Below are 19,174 nucleotides of genomic sequence, written 5' to 3'. Positions count from 1 at the left end.
ATCTGTGCCTTGTCCTCTAGCAGGCTAGCTGGGCTTGTGGTGGTGCTGGAGAGTGAAGGCACACAAAGCCTCCCGAGTCACAGGCTTCAAACTGCCATCAGTCACTCCCACCACATCCTGTTGGCCACAGCAAGCCAGATTCAAAGGCTAGGAAAACGAATTCCCCTTCTTAAGCAGAGGAGTTGCCAAATCACATTACGAGAAGGCGAGGAGAGAGAAACAGGAAAAATGGGGCCATTTTACAATGTATTACACTGACATGAACTGTATGAGGACAACGGTTTGTTTTATTTTTTAACTTCTGTTTTCCGTTGTGTGAGGCAATGCCCTGTGGTTGTAGAACTGTCAGCTGTCTAGCATTATGCTCCTAATTCTGCACATGCTTTGTCTGTGTTTTTGCAGGGTATTCTCAGCTATCGTCTTTGGTGCCATGGCGGTGGGGCAGGTCAGTTCATTTGCTCCTGACTACACCAAAGCCAAAGTCTCAGCAGCCCACATCATCACGATCATTGAAAAAACCCCTCTGATTGACAGCTACAGCTCAGGAGGCCTCCAGCCTGTGAGTTTGATGTTTTGACGATAAGATACATTCCTAACGGATGAGTGGAAGTATTCTAAGAGGAAATTTAATAAAATCTGTGGGGTTTTTTAATCTGCTGGGAATGAAAAGAAACCTCCTAGATCACGAGGGCATTTTAATAAATGCTAATCATGTATGTTAACATCCAGTACTTTTGTATAACAAGGCTACTAAGGAGATAGGTAATACTGCCCAATTTATAAGCAAATCCTGTTTATCAGGTTTTATTATGTGTAGGTTACTGTATTCTTGGGGACATATTTGAGTTAGCATATCTGTGTTGTATTAACAATACATGCTATAAAAACACTGACTCTTTTAGATCTTATGGATTGCATTCCAGCAGTTCCAAATGCAGCCTAATTGTGATAAAAGTTCACTGTCTTTGGATACCTAGTGGTAGAGGGGGTTCTCTGTACAGTGAGTTTTCGAGATTGCAATAATCATCTTTTTGTTACTGTTCTGATCTTAGAATACGTTGGAAGGGAACGTGACATTTAATGAAGTCGTGTTCAACTATCCCACTCGGCCAGACATCCCCGTGCTTCAGGGGCTGAGCCTCGAGGTGAAGAAGGGCCAGACGCTGGCTCTGGTGGGTAGCAGCGGCTGTGGGAAGAGCACGGTGGTCCAGCTCCTGGAGCGGTTCTATGACCCCTTGGCTGGTACAGTGGTGAGCACGCTTTCTTACCTCATTTTAACTTTTTCATCATCTAATTATATTTAACGTATTTAATTCTTGACTCTAAGCCATAGTTTTCCCAACCTTTAAACAACAGTCTCACTTAAAGTCTGACATCCTACCTATGGACTCCAAGCTGTGTCTTTCCCAGGCAGCTTCTCCAGCCTCTCTCAAACTGCCCCTCCACCCTCCTTCACGAGCAGCCTTTTTATCACCCCTCTCCCTTCCCTTGGCTAGGTTCCTGCTTACATGAAGAGATCTAGCAAAAAATGTAAGTAGCCAGAAAGATTAGAGGAGGGGGAGAGGTGCTAAGAGAGACAAGTAAGGTGGGAGCCAAGGAGGGGGACTGTTTCAAGAAGGAAGAGGGTAGGGGTACCTGGGAGGCTCAGTCGGTTAAGCGACTGCCTTCGGCTCAGGTCATGATCCTGGAGTCCCGGGATCAAGTCCCGCATCAGGCTCCCTGCTCGGCAGGGAGCCTGCTTCTCCCTCCAACCCTCCCCCCTCTCATGTGCTCTCTCTCTCTCATTCTCTCTGTCTCAAATAAATAAATAAAATCTTTAAAAAAAAAAAAAAAGGAAGGAAGAGGGTAGTCAGCAATGACAGATGCTGTGGACAGGTAGAAAGATGAAGCCTGAAAAGACATGATAGGATTTGGCAAGGAATGGGCTACTTGTGACATTTTAAAGTATTCTCAGTGAAGTGGGGTGGTGGTGGGAATGAGTTTAGTGTGGCTGAGGCACGGCAGGAAGGGGAAGTGGAGATTGAGTGCAGACTATCTAGAAAATCAAAGGTGAAAGAATGACTATCAAGAACAGCAGTGTGAGTGGGGAGGCAGACAGAGTCCAGGGGAGAGGTTCAGGAGGGGGAAATCTGGAACATTTTTATGGCTGAGGATGAGATAAAATCATTGAGAGAGGGTATTAAAACACCTTCTAAGGAGAGAAAAAAAGTGAGATCAACAAATTTAGGGAGCAGATAAAGAATATAGAGGGATTCCCTTTCCTTTCATGAACTAAAAGAATAAATGAAGGGTCACGTATATTTGTTCAACATTCAACAAACATTTACTGCGTGCCTATCAGGGACTATCTTAGGTCCTGAGATGAGATAGGAGTCATGAAGGGAGTGGTGAAATTTTAAATGGCTACAAGGGAAAATAGGAAAAGAATCAAATTAGGAAGGAATAGAAGAAATTTTTATTATGTAGTTATGTAGTTATTGGTTGTACTCAGAGGTGCTATTAAAAATATTTAACGACAAGGGGGCCTGGGTGGCTGAGTTGGTTAAATGTCCCGAGTCTTGATTTCGGGGCAGGTCATGATCTCAGGGTCATGAGATCAAGCCCCACATTGGGCTCCATGCTGGGCATGAAGCCTGCTTAAGATTCTCTTTCTCACTCTCCCTCCGCCCCTCCCCATGCTTCCCTTTCTAAGAAAAAAAAAAAAAAATTAACTACTAGAATGTCATGGGCAAACAGAATGGACACCTCTTCTGTAGTCATATTGATGCCCCAGCTCCATATGGGCCCCACTTGCATTAATGACTGTCATGAAAATAGAGCTTTCAACCTATAGTCCAGGGCTCTTTTTAAATTCAGTCACGCTTAGTCATAAATATTTCTTTATTGTATTCTGTTCGGTCTGTTTCTTAACAGCTACATAAGTTTTATCGCTTATTTTTACTTTCTTATTTTATATTTTCTGTGAATTCTGATTTTATGCTTCAGTTGTGCTGTTAAAGTTTGAACAGAGGACTCTAAAGAAGAGACAAAAGAAGTAATTGCAGAAGGAAATGTTAGCTCTCAGACACTGATTATGCCCCTTCACAGATGTTGAGTAAGCAGTGTATTAAATGTTGAGCTCTAATGAATTATAGGTTATGATGTCTGCACTCCATGACTTTACCTGAAGAGATGGGGCATATACTTCCATGAATCACATAAAAGAAGATAGGCCTAGAGCTGGCTCTTAAGGGATAAGTAGAGCTTATCTACTTAGTTGCCTCAGAGTGAAAGAGTGAGCAGTCAGGAGGATGTCATTTGATGCAAGAGACAAACTGAGGGTTGCTGGAGAGGAGGTGGGTGGGGGGATGGGGTAACTGAGTGGTGGGCATTAAGGAGGACACGTGATATAATGAGCACTGGGTATTATATAAGACTGATGAATCACTGACCTCTACCTCTGATACCAATAATACATTATATGTTAATTAATTGAATTTAAATTTTTAAAAAATTCTTAAAAATTTTAAAAATAAATACTAAAAAAAAAATAAATTTGAAGTGGAAAAAAAAAAGATAATATGAGCTGTGGTTGATAGTTGATTTGCTCCCAATGTCCTTATAGCCTATTTTGGCTGAAATAGCAGATTTAATGAGAGTTGTGGTTCTTAAACTTTTAAATTATAACCTATTTAGGAAGAGCAAGAAAAAAAAAAAAAATCTCATGACCTCCCCACTGCACTCATAGTCACATGTGTTAGTTTAGCACTGCTACTAAAGAGAATCAGCCTATGCCTTCCAGATTTTGCACAGTACATCTCGCTGGTAGAACCACGGTTACTTCCAGAACCAGAAGGGAATCTGGGAAATAGTCTTTAGCCTTCCACTCCCTTCGTATATGGAAGGGTAGACAGAGAAGAATATGGAAATGAATGCAGAGTGCACAGGGCAATAACCGTCTCAAGACAGTACTGAACACACAAGGAAAACAATGTGTCCTTGTCTATTGTAGGAACACTGTTACCTGCTCCTGTACATTTATTTGTGCTAGAGCTTTGAAGTACTGCCAAGTGGTCATAGCAGCCAGCATTCTTAGCGGAAGTGTCCTTAAGAAGCACGAGTAAATGTGCCAAGCTTTGTTTATGAATATCAATTAGTACCCCTTAGTAACCCAGTTAGTAGGTGACTAGTAATTAGTTCTTGTTGCCATGTAAAACTGAGTGTGGATCTGAGCATGATCACTCATAGTAACTGAAGAAAGATGGGACTCTGAGGTCAGGACGTCCTCATGACCATCAGTGGGCCTTGAATGATACTTTGAGACATACTGACTGGAGCTGTGGTTCTTGGAACAACTAAAGAACACAGCCACCCTGGCTCATTCCACTCCGTCAGGATCTGGCCTGTTAATTTTTACAATTTTCCCAGATGGATTCTGATGCCAGCCATCGTTTGAGAACCACGAAACTGATAAATTTGAAAGGTGTAGGTTAAATTGTGGAGAGTCTTAAAAAGTGAAGCTGCTGAGTTGTAGAGAGGGGGCATTCCAAGTTTTGTGGGGCCTGCAGGTTATACATTTCTAGGGACTCTACTTAAAAAAATACAAAATTACGAATGTAAAATTAGGCACAAAAGTGAATATTTACTTCTAACAAAACGAATCACAACAAAATATTGAAACCTTAAAGATTCAGGTCCCTTTTCTCATTTATATATTTATTTATTTGAGTGAGAGAGAGAGTGAGCACAAGAGGGAGCATGAGTTGGGGGAGAGGGAGAAGCAGACTCCCCGCTGAGCAAGGAGCCCGGACCCTGGGATCATGACCTGAGCGAAAGGCAGATGCTTAGCCGACTGAGCCATCCCAGTGTCCCTCAGGTCCCTTTCCTTTTTAGGCTGATACATAAATACTCACCTGGAAGAGCACCCTGACGTCAGCCTGGCCTCCCTCCCCTGGAACACAGTTTAGCTGTCAGCAGTTACCTGCAGTTCAGGACCCTCGAAGCCAAACTTCATTACCTTCCTGTTAAATCGCCTCTGATCTAAGTCTTCCCCAACCTTTCCTTTCTCCCCTCCAGTCTATCACATACAGAAGTCCTGTTGTCATAGTCTGGGTATTACCAGGTGGGCCCCTGAGCTAACATGGGGCATTCCTCTGTGAGGGAGGACAGAGAGTATTTTTCAATTATAAGGCACTTGTGTTACCAAAACCCAACCTATACTGTATAAATTCAATCCTAGCTCCCCTGGTTACTGTGTGATCTTGTGTAAGTTACTTAACTTTGCTCATTTTTGAATCTGTAAAATGGAGATTAAAACCACACCTACCCCAGGGACACCTGGGTGGCTCAGTCCGTTAAGCGTCTGACTCTTGGTTTCAGAGTTCAGGTCAGGATCTCATGGGTCGTGAGATGGAGCCCCAGGGTCGCTTAGCAGGGAGTCTGCTTGGGTTTCTCTCCCTCTGCCCCTCCCCACCACTCACCACACACACTCTCGCTCTCTAAAATAAATAAATAAATCTTTTTTTTTTTTTTTAGATTTTTATTTATTTATTTGACAGAGAGAGAGATAGTGAGAGCAGGAACACAAGCAGGGGGAGTGGGAGAGGGAGAAGCAGGCCTCCTGCCGAGCAGGGAGCCCAATGTGGGACTCGATCCCAGGACCCCGGGATCGTGACCTGAGCTGAAGGCAGACGCTTAACAACTGAGCCACCCAGGCGCCCTCTAAAATAAATAAATAAATCTTAAGAAAACAAGAAAAAGACACAGCTACCTCACTAGAGTTGTTGTGAAGATTAAACAAGAGAATGCATGAGACATGCTTATCACTGGACCTATAATGTAGTCAGTGCTCAATAATTTATCTGTAATCATGATTTCAGAGTAAATACGTAGAGCAGAATAATACATATTTTTAACATTTGATTGTGCTAATGAAGGCAGCAGTGCATTTAACGATCTAGGAGAGAGATAGCTAGTCATTTAACCTGGTTTTGCCTTATTATTACCAAGGTGTTTGCTTTTCTGGTTAAGCTTTATTTAGGTCAGTATCTTTTGAACAGTGTTCACCAATTCCCCAAATATCCTTGGTCTTCCCTCAGACCATCACCCATGCCTCAGCCAAAGAACCTCTGCATTGGTATCTTTTACATTTAGGCTTCTAAACGTGTTTTCTCTACAGAAAGGATGCTTCAGGTAGCACAGGCTTTAAGTATTTGCAATTCCAGTGCATCATGTGGGCATGAGGAGGGCCAAGAGTGTTACTGTATTCAGTGTGATAGAGAAACTCATTAAAACTTGATGGGATCCTTCACATTTGTCTAATCATATTAGTTAGGCAGTGTCTGTTTTCCCCCCAGGAGCATAAGCTTGGAGAAAATTATGCTACTCCTTCCCTGAACTTTCCATTTCTCAAGTACAGTGTTCACCTCACAAGATCTGCTGTTTTGCCACATTCTTGTATGGTTTTTACTGCCTCTCTCCAGCCTCTACTTCCCACCTTCACTTAACACTGTAAGGAAGCCTAGAACATAGATGCTGAAAGAGTCTCCATGGCAACTGGGCTGGGTACTAATAAGGTCGTGACTGTGTTTCCTATCCCTGCACTTACCAGCTTTACAAACAGAAGCTATGTTCCCGCGGCAAAGACTGTACCTTACCCCTGGCTAGCTGTCTCCCAGGGACAGCTGGCTGGGCCCATGGGATCCAGAGAGTATATATAGCACGGTAGACACTCACTCACCAGCACTATGGGAAAAGCCTGAAGCTGAGTCACTTGCTTCTTCAGAGGGGATGAATAGCTCTCTCCCTTGAATACCAGTTCTCTTGCCAAGTAGATCGTTTGGGCAGACTTACGTGCATCCGAGCAAGGCTAGAAGGAGCACTCCCCAGGCTCCTGCAGGGTAACCCCAGGAGCCAGGTCATTAGAGAAGAGGCAGCTTCTCCCTCCTGTTCCGTTGGCCCAACGTTGTAGATATCTGTCCATCATTTCGGCCGCCCAGCCTGCGTCCAGTCACTGTAGTTTTAATGACAGCGACGCAGAGTTACCAATCTCTGGCAGGCTCAGAGCACAAACGTAGTGCCCAGCACTGTGTTCAGTGGGGTCTAGACATGATCTCATGCAGGCCTCAGTCCTACGAGTTTAGGAATTATCATAATTCCCATTTTACCCGCAAAGAAGCTGTCAGAGAAATTAATTCGTTTCCCCAGGATCAACAACTACATGGAGATACAGGCACCACCTGCCCACACTTCTTTTCCATTTAACTGCTGCATCCCATTCGTCCAAAACCTGACTCTTAGAAACCTGACCTGCAAGCCTATCATGTGCTCACAGTAGTTACTGATTTCCAGTCTAATCTCAGCTACTTTTCTTGTGAAAAACCGATATGTAAGAAGAAGGATGCCGGCAAATTTCATGGTATAAAGCCGTACAAACTTACTATCTTACAAATTCTGGAAGTCAGATGTCTAGAACGGATTTCACCAGGCTAACCTTAAAGTGCCACCAGGGCGGTGTTCCTTCTGCAGGCTCTAGGGGACCGTTTTCTTCCTCTAGCTCCTGGCCCCTTCCTTGAAGCCAACAATGACTAATTGAGTCTTGGTCATATTGCACCGCTCTGATACTGTCCTGCCTCTCTCTTGCACAGTGAAGGACCCTCATGATTACACTGGGCCCACCTGGATCATCCAAGATCATCTTATTTTGAGATCAGCTGATGAGCAACCTTATACCTTAACTCCCTTTGCCATGGGATGGATGTAGCATTCAGAGGTTTCATGGATTAGAATACGGATATCTTGGGGGTGGGGGCATTATCCTGATTACCACATGCATATATCGGAAACCAGGGTTAAAACAGAATGAGCATGACAGTTCATCAGAGCATACAATTATGACCTTGTTCAGTTGACTTTGACAACCCAAACTCAACAGAACAACAAAAATGTCGTCCCATGGTAACTTGACAATTTTAGTGTACGAGATAACGATACTGATTTTGCTAAATTAAAAATGTGCCGGTCCTGAAGTTACCTATGTACTCTCGTTTTCAGCTAATTGATGGCAAAGAGATAAAACACCTGAATGTCCAATGGCTCCGCGCACACCTGGGCATTGTGTCCCAGGAGCCCATCCTGTTCGACTGCAGCATTGCAGAGAACATTGCCTACGGAGACAACAGCCGGGTCGTGTCACAGGAAGAGATCGTGCGGGCGGCCAAGGAGGCCAACATACACCCCTTTATCGAGACACTCCCTGATGTAAGTCTTCCTCCAATTTAGGAGCCCAAGAGCCTGTGGCAACCTCCCTGGCCTGCACTTTGATTTCTAAAGGGCTGGTTTCCCAAAGGTGAAGAGAAGTGAGCAACCGAAATACACACCTGTATACAACATCTTGCTGTACTTCCTATACCCATTTGTTTTTTGTTTTTTTTTTTTAAGATTTATTTATTCATTTGAGAGAGTGAGAATGAGAGAGAGTACATGAGAGGGGGGAGGGTCAGAGGGAGAAGCAGGCTCCTCGCTGAGCAGGGAGCCCGATGCGGGACTCGATCCCAGAACTCCAGGATCATGACCTGAGCCGAAGGCAGTTGCTTAACCAACTGAGCCACCCAGGCGCCCCTCCTATCCCCATTTGATACTGTGTTTGCATGATCACCCGACTGGCTCCCCCTGTGAGCAAGCCTGACCAAAGAGTGCATATTTGGAGGAAGCCTTTCCCTCTGAGCCTAAGTACAGCACCCACAGAAGCAGGCACCAGCCCCTCCACCCCCATTTCTCTCCTGACCTTCCTTCTGCCTCCTTGCTGCTCTCTCCCAAGCTGCAAACCTACCTCTGTGGAGTCAGGCCAGGCTGGGGAACTGAACCCATGTCAGAAAGACGGCTCTCCCTCAATAGAGCTGAGCCCTTGGAGTGAGTGTGGTATTATGTAATCTCTCATCATTGCACATTTCATGACCCCCAAGCTCTGCTTATAGGGCTGATTCTCAAAACCTTCCTTGGGGTTCCCTGAGCTGTTGTCCATGATGCCCCCAAATTCTTCCTGGGAAATTAGATAAAAGGAACCTCTTGCCCTCTCTTAAGCCCCTTAGGTGCTGCATTTTGAAGTCACCTTGACCTGGCTTGTCTATACGCCCTCCCATTATCACCAGTTAGTTTCTTTATAATAAGGAAACACTCCTCAAAAATAAAGCTCAGTAGCCTCAAACCAGCAGGGAAGGCAATTTCCTTATGGGGAAGGATGGCGATACCAGCTGGCCCTAACTCTTTCCCAAACTTCCTTTTCTTGAGGCTCTTCTGATAACTGTTGCCACCACATCATAGACCCCCAGGAGGAGGAATTGTTCCTTTCCCCTCCATTTAACCTTCTTGCCCAGCTGTGGATAATCGGTCTTTCCCAAGGCTAGAAAACTTGAAAGATAAAGCTTCAATCCCTTTACTAATGATCTCAAAGTATGGGCCTGAACCATCACATTAGAACCTGCTGGATCAAAAACGTTGGAGGTAGAGTCTAGCAATCTGTGTTTTAACAGCCCAGATACCAGGCTGCAGTGTGAGCACCACTGGGCTAGGGGTTAACAAAGACAAACACAGAGAGTAAATATTAACTTGCTTATTAAATATACCTTGCCCCTCTGGCATTCATTTGTCTGCCACAGGGACCCAGCCTTTCTGGGCTCCCGGTCTTGAGCCCTGTTTTCTTTTTCTTTTTTTTTTTTAAAGATTTTATTTATTTATTTGAGAGACACACAGCGAGAGAGGGAACACAAGCAGGGGGAGTGGGAGAGGGAGAAGCAGGCTTCCCGCCGAGCAGGGAGCCCGATGCGGGGCTCGATCCCAGGACCCCGGGATCATGACCCGAGCTGAAGGCAGACGCTTAACAACTGAGCCACCCAGGCGCCCCTTGAGCCCTGTTTTCTGACCAAGGACCCACTTCTTTACCTGAGCGATTCCTACTAGAATTTAGCTCACCCTGCAGGAAGCTATTCTGGTTACTGACTTCCTTCAGGGCTACAGCCCTGCCTTTACCTGCTGCAAGAGGATCATATGGTCTCAGTGCAGCCTGGGAACCCCTGCCCTCACATGGGACACACAGTGCTCCTACCTCCTGAGGCACCTGCGGCCCTGGGGTCCTGGGACTCCACCTGCAAGTGCAGATCTCAGTCTGACTGCTATTGAACTAGGGCAACCAGATATAGCCAATAAAAATAGGCAATCCTATATAGAACATAAATTTTTAAGTAAAACTCCGGGGGTCAGAATCAGAGCCCATGATTTGACTAAAATTCCAGCCTGGCAAGGGGCTGAAAATGATGATAGTATTATGATAGTATTGTTCTCTAGGTTACACCTGCTGTCACGTCTTGTTCCTGCTCTCCCCTTCATATCCTTTTAACTCCTGTCCCTGTCATCCTATTGAGTAGTTAATGACAATTATCTACTGTGGGACACAATATGTGAAGAACTTTGAGAGAACTCTAAAATCAAAAAATTTAAAAAGGAGATTTTAGCTTTTAAAGTTAGATATCAAGATGGAATTCCTTAGCATCCATTAAAGTTTTTGAAGTCTTAGAGATTTATAAAAACAGATACCCGAAGGCTAGCTAGCATCCCAAGAAATGGCTTCCCTTCCTGACTTCAGTATAGAGAGCACCACCTGCTGGTTGTAAGTAAAATGAGCTTCATTTATTGCATAGCCCCTTTAAGTCCGATTTCCTTTCTCGAACCAAACTTGTCCCAAATATAATGAAACCAGAAGACTGGAAGAGACTAACATTGTAACAGTATTCTTCCTCATAAAGATATTGACTTGTTTACGCTAAAACATAGCTCTCAGACCAAAATGTTTATTTTATTTAAAAAAAAATTCTTTTTAAAGATTTTTATTTATTTGAGAGAGAGAGAGAGAAAGAGAGTACACGTGAGAGCACCAGCAGGAGCAGGAGCAGAGGGAGAGGGACAAGCAGACTCCCCCCTGAGCAGGGAGCCCAACATGGGGCTCGATCCCAGGACCCCAGGATCATGACCTGAGCTGAAGGCAGATGCTTAATGGACTGAGCCACCCGGGTGCCCCCCCAAATGTCTATTTTCAAGAAGAGAGATCAGACCTGCCATTTAGAGCTACATTTTTGATGTTTAAGCCTCTATGAGACCATTCGTAGCTTCTGAACCAAAATTTGTCTGTTTATGGACGTAGTCATCCTATTTTCTGTGAGCAAACTCTTTTTTAGGATTATCAGTTCTCTGTTTCATACTAACAAAACCCTATTCACAGAAATATAACACCAGAGTAGGAGACAAAGGAACCCAGCTCTCTGGGGGCCAGAAGCAGCGCATTGCCATAGCTCGTGCCCTTGTTCGACAGCCTCATATTTTGCTTTTGGATGAAGCTACATCAGCTCTGGATACAGAGAGTGAAAAGGTAAGCATTTAAATTGGATTCATCACCCTTGAATTGGTTGTCCTTAAATGCTTCTGTCTTCCACAGTAGAGAACAAAATTCAGCCCAGATATGTTGTTACTTACATCAGCTTTCCAGTGTCCAGAAAGTGGACACTTTCTGTAGCTCTTATTCAGGAGACCTAAGACAAAATAAGGGAAATCAGTCTTAGAGCACTCAGGCTCCAAAAAATAGCCTTGGATCAGTTTGTATTGACCAAAGACGCCATGTTCAGGAGGCCACTTTCCCATTTCTACCAGTGGCATCTCCAACTCTAAAGAAGTGGGAGGTTAATACACTATAAAAGCTGACTCTACCTTAAGATAAATATTAGCAATCATTTTCAATTGGAGAAAAAGTTGACTATTCAGGTATCTGAAAGACAAATTAATTCTTTACTAAAATCCCAAAATTCAAGGAGCCTGTGTTCAGCCTGTGCTCAGTCTCCCTAGATTTGCTGTAGAGCTGGACCGGAGGGTGGCTCTGAAGGATGTTGTGTGGATGGGCACACCAGTAAATGTCTTCAAATGATTGCACAGACTGTATTTATTGTCATAACTTCAAGAGTAGATGACTCCTGCCTCAGAACTAATCCAGACTAGGATTCCCTTATCTTCCAATATGACAAATTCTTTGCTTTGTGAATTCTGTGATATTTCACTGATCCCGTCATTAAGGAAAGACCTCTTGTTGGAAGACTGTGGGCCTTATTATGGAGGAGGAAGGGAGAGGACAGTTTTTATCAGAATTAATTTATGTGGTTATTGATCAGGTTGTCCAAGAAGCCCTGGACAAAGCCAGAGAAGGCCGCACCTGCATCGTGATCGCTCACCGCCTGTCCACCATCCAGAATGCAGACTTAATAGTGGTGTTTCAGAATGGCAAGGTCAAGGAGCATGGCACGCATCAACAGTTGCTGGCTCAGAAAGGCATCTATTTTTCCATGGTCAGTGTCCAGGCGGGAGCAAAGCGCTAGTGAACTGTGACTATAGGAGCTGTTAAATATTTTCTAATATTTGTGTTAAAACATGGCATTTAATCAAAGTTAAAAAGTGAGCGCTTACTGGAAAAACTCTGTAGAATTACCTGTTTAACATTTCCTGCCGCAACCAAAGATTATTTCACCAAGATCAGAGTCTTCAGATTTTGTAATTAAAGGAACCAAAAGAAACATTATCAAATGGAATAAAATACTGGTGTTAATTGCATTATAAAACTTATAGAATAATTCAAAGTAGACTTTGTTAATAAATTGTATAGTTTTTGTTTATATTTTCTTATTTGTAACTTACTGCCTTGCTGAAAGATTATAGAAGTGGCAAAAAGTACTGAATGTTTGCATTAAGTGCTATAATAAAACTAAACTTTTATATGACCGGAGTCATCTTTTTTTTTTTTTTAAAGATTTTATTTATTTAGTTGACAGAGAGAGACACAGTGAGAGAGGGAACACAAGCAGGGGGAGTGGGAGAGGGAGAAGCAGGCTTCCCGCTGAGCAGGGAGCCCAATGCGGGGCTCGATCCCAGGACCCTGGGACCATGGCCTGAGCCGAAGGCAGGCGCTTAATGACTGAGCCACCCAGGCGCCCCATGACTGGAGTCATCTTGTCTAAAATGCTTATAAATACATCATCTCCCAGTTGGAATATTAAAGATTATTTCTGCATTTGAAAGACTTCTTTAAAAACTTCCATTAATTTTTGTGAGAATGGTTAAATAGTGTCAATAATTCCGATTGCACATGTCTTTTCACAGTGGGTCCTGCTGAACCACCAGTCTTCATTCTTTGTGGATGTGATCCTGCTGGTTCTTGTGTTTCTACATTATGGTGGCTCTCAAACCAACCACACACATCACTGCAGAATTCTAGGGGTTGGGCTGGAGCCCAGGATGTGCAGTTGTGAAGTGTATACTCTGATGTACGTCAAATATTTTGCCTTGCTCTTATAAAGGGCTCTTACCGGATTTTAATATTTCTGCACTTTAAAAAATATAACAACTCTTTCTCTGTTTTGATAAAAAAGACACAAGCTGGGGGTAATATTTGCCATATTTATTGCAAACAATTGATATCCTTACTATCTAAAGAATTTTAAAAGGAAAAAAAAATGCTATCACCTCCAAAGAAAAATGGGCAAAGGACATGATCATGACCAAAGAAGAAATATATTAGAAAAAAAAAAAAGAAGTGCACAATCTCAATAATGCAAGAAATGTAGATTAAAAGAAGATACTCTGGAGGAGTAATGGCAGCCTCATGGGGAAATAAGATTTCCCTTGTTTTTGTCCTCCCCCCTCAATGACAATAATTTAGCATCCATCAACAGACAGAAGTGCCTCTGTGGGAGCTGTGGGATCCAGCACCATAAGCCAAGGGTCCTGAGAAAAGTCTCACCCACCTGTGTGTTGGGTAATAGGCATACAGACTTTGGTCCTGGCTATGGACCCTGTGAACTGGCTCTAGGCCCTCTCAGCCACAGTCCTAGAAAACACTGTGTTAGACCATCACCCATGGATGAGAGAGCTTTTGTAGAAGTCGAGTCCAGAGGAGAAGTTCCAGCAAAAAAAAAAAAAAAATAGAGCAAAAAAATTCTAGTTTGAATGCATTGGAGAGGGTAAGAAGAACAGCTTGACTTGACTTGTACCACTCCTCTCCCAAGGCAACACAGCTGAGGACCCAAGAGGGATCTTAGCCCCTGACTTCTCTTGTGGAGGGAGATGAAAGCATGAATGAGTACCTGGCTTCCCCAGCTGTGCAGAATGCCACCAAAGAGGTTTCTTTTCCTCTTTCCTCCTTTCCAGAGTACTGAATCTTGAGCTGCATGACTTCGGGGGGGGGGGGGGGGCAGGGGTGGGAAGAAACTGGGAAAGCAGCAGATAGGGCTCTCAGAGGGCATTGAAGAGATATAGATCCTACCAACTGTGTCATAAACTCTATCAAGAAACTCAACTACAAACCATGGGAGTACCTTGCCTGTAGATCCCCTCAAATGGCCCATGGAGTACCCCAGTGCTCAGTGTTCTCCACTCACACACACATAGCCCCTGCCCAGTCCTGTGGCTGGTTCTTTGTACAAGTTCCAAAAGTGGTGGCAAGAGCAAGGCTTGGCAGACAGCTAGTGAGCACACACAGAAGGCTGGCCTGAGTATGTGGGCCAGAGAAAGGCCACAGACTTGAGCTTTACAGCAACCTTTGGTAAAACAAAAGGAAGGCAGTCACTACATGGCCTGGTGTGGAGTCAAGAGAAGACACATAAGCTTAAGAACTCTGCCAATACAGGGAACAAGAAGTGTGCATCAGCTGTATTCATAGAGGGTCTGATGATACCTTCAAGTTACTAGAGGAGCTGATGGAAGATAGGTCTCTCCTGATGGCAGCGATTAAAGACTGGAGGTGACTGCTACTTCATATAGGAAGACAGCAATGCAAAACTTCACAAAACATGAAAAAAGCAAGGAAGCATGACACCATCAACGGATCACAGTAGTTTTCCAGGAACTGACTCCACAACATGGAGCTCTGTGATTTATCTGGTAAAGAATTCAAAATAGCAGTTTTAAGGAAACTTGATGAACTTCAAGATAAGACAAAGAATTCAGCAAAACCAGGAAAACAATACATGAGCAAAATGAGAAGTTTAACAAAGAGATAGAAAATTAAAAAAAGAAACGAGCAGAAATTCTGGAACTGAAGAATACAACAAATGAAATGAAAAATGCACTAAAGATCATTAGCAGAAGAATAGATCAGTCAGAAGAAAGAATCTGTGAGACAGAAGACAATGACTTTGAGACAATCCTGTCAGGGGAGAACAAAGCAAAAAGAATGGAAAAGAGTAGGGAAAGCCTATGTGATCCATGGAATACCATCAAAAGAACCAGTTTCTGAATTATTGGGGTTCCAGAAGGAGATCAGAAGGAGAAGGGGGCAGAAAATTTATTTAAAGAAATAATGGCTGAGAACATCCCAAGCCTGGAAAGAAATTGGATACTCAAGTTCACAAAGCTCATGGGTCACCACATAAAATCAATTTAGATCCCCTTCAAGACACATTATAATAAAGCTGTCAAAAAATTAAAGACAAAGACTCTTAAAAGTAGCAAGCGAAAAAATAAAAGCTTGTAACTTGTAAGGGGCCCCTATAAAGCTATCATTGGGTTCCTCAACAGGAACCGTGTAGGCCAGGAGAGAGTGAGCTGATACATTACAAGTACTGGGAAAAAACATCCCTGCCAACCAAGAATACACTGTCTGGCAAAGTTCTTCAGAAAAGAGGGAGAGAGATTTTCCCAGACAAACAAAAGCTGAGGGAATTCATCACCACTAGAACTGCCTAATAAATGCTGAATTGAGTTTTTAAAGCTGAAATGAAATGATACTAATTAGTAACATGAGAACATATAGAAATATACTACATACTGGAAAAGCTAAGTGTGTAGTCAAATACATAATACATAACAATATAGTATTATAATACTATAATATGGTGGTGTGTTAACTGCTTAACTCTAGTATAAAGGATAAAGGACAATAGTGTTAAAAATAACTATAGCTGTAATAATTTGTTAATGAGTCCACAATATAAAAGAGGTAACTTGTGACCTCAAAAACAAAAAGGGGTAATAAAAGGTTAGTGTTTTTTATGCTAGCTTCTGTGTGTTTTGTAAAATACACTGTTACACCTATAAGATGTTTTATGTTAGCCTCATGGTAACCACAAGGCAAAAACCTACAGTAGATTCACAAAAGATAAAAAGAAGGGAATCAAAACCTACCACTATGGAAAATCATCAATTCGCACAGGAAGGCAGCAAGAGAGGAAGAAAGAAACAAGGGAACTACAAAATAGCCAGAAACCATAAGATGGCAATGTAAGTCCTCTCCTCTCTATCAATAATTACTCAGTGTAAATTGATTGAATTCTCTAATCAAAAAGAATAGAGTGGCTGGATGGATAACAAATCAAGACCCAACTATACGCCGCCTAAAAGAGACTCACTTCAGCTTTAAGGATACATGTAGGCTAAAAGTGAAGGGATGGAAAAAGATATCCCATGCAAGTAGAAAGCAGGGGTAGCTTATCCTTGTATCAGACAAAATGGACTCTAAAGCCAAAAATGGTAACAAAAGCAAAGAAGGTCATTATATAATGATAAAGGGGTCAGTTCATTAAAAAGATATGATAATTGTAAATATGTATGCATCCAACAACAGAGCATCTAATATATTAAGCAAAATACTAAGAGATTTGAAGGGAGAAATAGACAACAATACAATAATAGTAGGAGACTTCAGACAATACTGGAGGACTTCAGGACTCCACTTTCAATATTGGGTAGATCATGCAGACAGAAAATCAACCAAGAAATGTTTGACTTGAACTATACTTTAAACCAAATAAGTTAACAGATATGTAGAGATCTTTCCATCCAATAACAACAGAATATACTTTCTTCTTAAGCACACATGGAACATTCTCCAAGATAGGTCATGTGATAGGTCACAAGTCATAGCAAATTTAAGAAGATTGAAATCATACCAAGTATCTTTTCTGACCACAATAATATGAAACTAGAAATCAGTAACAGGAGGAAGTATGGAAAATTCATAATCATGTGGAAATTAAACAACATGCTCCTCAACAACCAATGAGTTAAAGAAGAAATCAAAGTGGAGATCAAAAAATATCTTGAAACAAGCAAAAAAAAAATATTCAAATAAATTAAAATGGAAACACAACATACCAAAACCTATGAGATGCAGCCAAGGTAGTTCTAAGAGGGAAATTTATAGATATAAATACCTACATTAAGAAAGATCTAAAATAACCTAATTTTATATCTTAAGGAACTAGAAAAAGGAAAACAAGCTGAGCCCAAAGTTAGCAGTAGGAAGGAAATAACAAAGATCAGAGGAGAAATAAATGAAATAGAGACCAGAAAAACAATAGAAAAGATCAATGAAACTGAGTTCCTTTTTTGGAAAGATAAACAAACTTGACAAAACTTTCATCAGATTAAGAAAAACAGAAGATTCCAATAAAATCAGAAGTGAAAGAGGAGACACTACAACTGATACCATAGAAATAAAAAAGTTTATAAGAGATTACTAGGAACATACACCCTAGAAACACACACCCTACCAAGTCTGAATTGTGGAAATAGAAAATCTGAATAGACCGATTATACAAGGAGATTGAATCACTAATTGAAAACTAACAAAGAAAAGCCGAGGACCAGATCGGTTCACTGGTGAATTCTACATTAAAGAAGATTTAACGCTATTCCTTCTCAAACTCTTCCAAAAAATGAAAACACTTCCAAACTCATCAGGCCAGCATTGCCCTGATATCAAAGGCAGATAAGAATACTGCAAGAGGGCGCCTGGGTGGCTCAGTTGGTTAAGTGACTGTCTTCGGCTCAGGTCATGATCCTGGAGTCCCGGGATCGAGTCCCACATCAGGCTCCCTGCTCAGCAGGGGGTCTGCTTCTCCCTCTGCCCTCTTCCCTCTCGTGCTCTCTGTCTCTCATTCTCTCTCTCTCAAATAAATAAATAAAATATTTAAAAAAAAAAAAAAAGAATACTGCAAGACAGGGATGCCTGGGTGGCTCAGTCAGTTAAGTGTCTACCTTCAGCTTAGGTCATGATCCCGGAGTCCTGGGATTGAGTCCCGAATCAGGCTCCTTGCTCAGCAGGAGTCTGCTTCTCCCTCTGCCTGCCACTCCTCCTGTTTATGCTCCCTCTCTCTCTCTTTCTGACAAATAAATAAATAAAATCTTAAAAGAAAATACTACATCTGAAACTAATATAACACAATACATTAATTATACTGGATTTAAAAATAAAATTAAATGAATGAATGAATGAAAAATAACACTACAAGATAAGAAAACTACAGGTCAATATCCCTAGTGAATATAGATGCAAAATTTCTCAATAAAATACTAGCTAACTGAATTCAAAAGCACCTTTTAAGGATCACACACCATGATAAGTGGGATTTATCCCTGGGATTCATGGATGGTTCAACATGCAAATGAATAAATGTGGTGCACCAAATTAATAGAATGAGGGATAAAAATCATATCCTTTTAATACATAAAGAAAAAACATTTCACAAAATACAACATATTTTCATGATAAAAATTCTCAACAAACTGTGTGTAGAGGAACATGCTTTAATATAATAAAGGCCATGTATGACAAGCCCACAGCTAACATCATACCCAATAGTCAAAGATTGAAAGCTCTAAGATCAGGAATACCATAAGGCTAACTCTTACCACTCCTATTCAATATACTACTGAAGTCCTAGCCAGAGCAAAACAAGACAATTTTACTTCTTTCCAATTTTATTTCTTTTTCTTGCCTGGTGTGTGTGCACGCATGTGTGTATAAAATACTAAAATATATATATATATATATATATATATATATATAAAATACTAAAAGCCCCACCAAAAAAATTTTTCTTTCTCTGTCTGGCTTATTCCACTTTGCATAATGCCCTCCAGTTCATCCATGTCATCACAAATGGCAAGATTACATTCTGTTTTATGGCTGAATACTATTCCATTGTATATATTTATATACACGACATTTTCTTTATCCATTCATCCGTTGATGGACATGTGGGGTTCTATATCCTGACCATTGTGACTAATTCTGCAGTCAGCACAATCAGGAGTGCTGATTTCATTTTCTTCAGATATCTACCAAGAAGTGGGATTACCTGAATCATATGGTAGTTCTATTTTT

General features: G+C 41.8%; 1 protein-coding gene across 1 annotated transcript in view; it reads left to right on the top strand.

Annotated features, from left to right (window-relative positions):
• ABCB1 (ATP binding cassette subfamily B member 1) overlaps window positions 1-12,791 on the top strand; it is a 115,420-nt gene extending 102,629 nt beyond the window's left edge. Inside the window, exons 24-28 of the mRNA XM_035020489.1 lie at window positions 403-559; window positions 1,053-1,250; window positions 8,032-8,238; window positions 11,252-11,398; window positions 12,189-12,791. Of these exons, the coding sequence (XP_034876380.1) occupies window positions 403-559; window positions 1,053-1,250; window positions 8,032-8,238; window positions 11,252-11,398; window positions 12,189-12,392 (913 nt within the window). The 3' untranslated portion in view covers window positions 12,393-12,791. The remainder of the gene's footprint in view (window positions 1-402; window positions 560-1,052; window positions 1,251-8,031; window positions 8,239-11,251; window positions 11,399-12,188) is intronic.
• The last annotated feature ends 6,383 nt before the right edge of the window (window positions 12,792-19,174 follow it).

Source organism: Mirounga leonina, unplaced genomic scaffold (assembly GCF_011800145.1).
Source record: "Mirounga leonina isolate KUSES-001 unplaced genomic scaffold, KU_Mleo_1.0 Mir_174, whole genome shotgun sequence".
In the NCBI taxonomy this organism is placed as follows: Eukaryota; Metazoa; Chordata; class Mammalia; order Carnivora; family Phocidae; genus Mirounga; species Mirounga leonina.
This window is presented reverse-complemented; position numbering and strand designations above follow the sequence as displayed.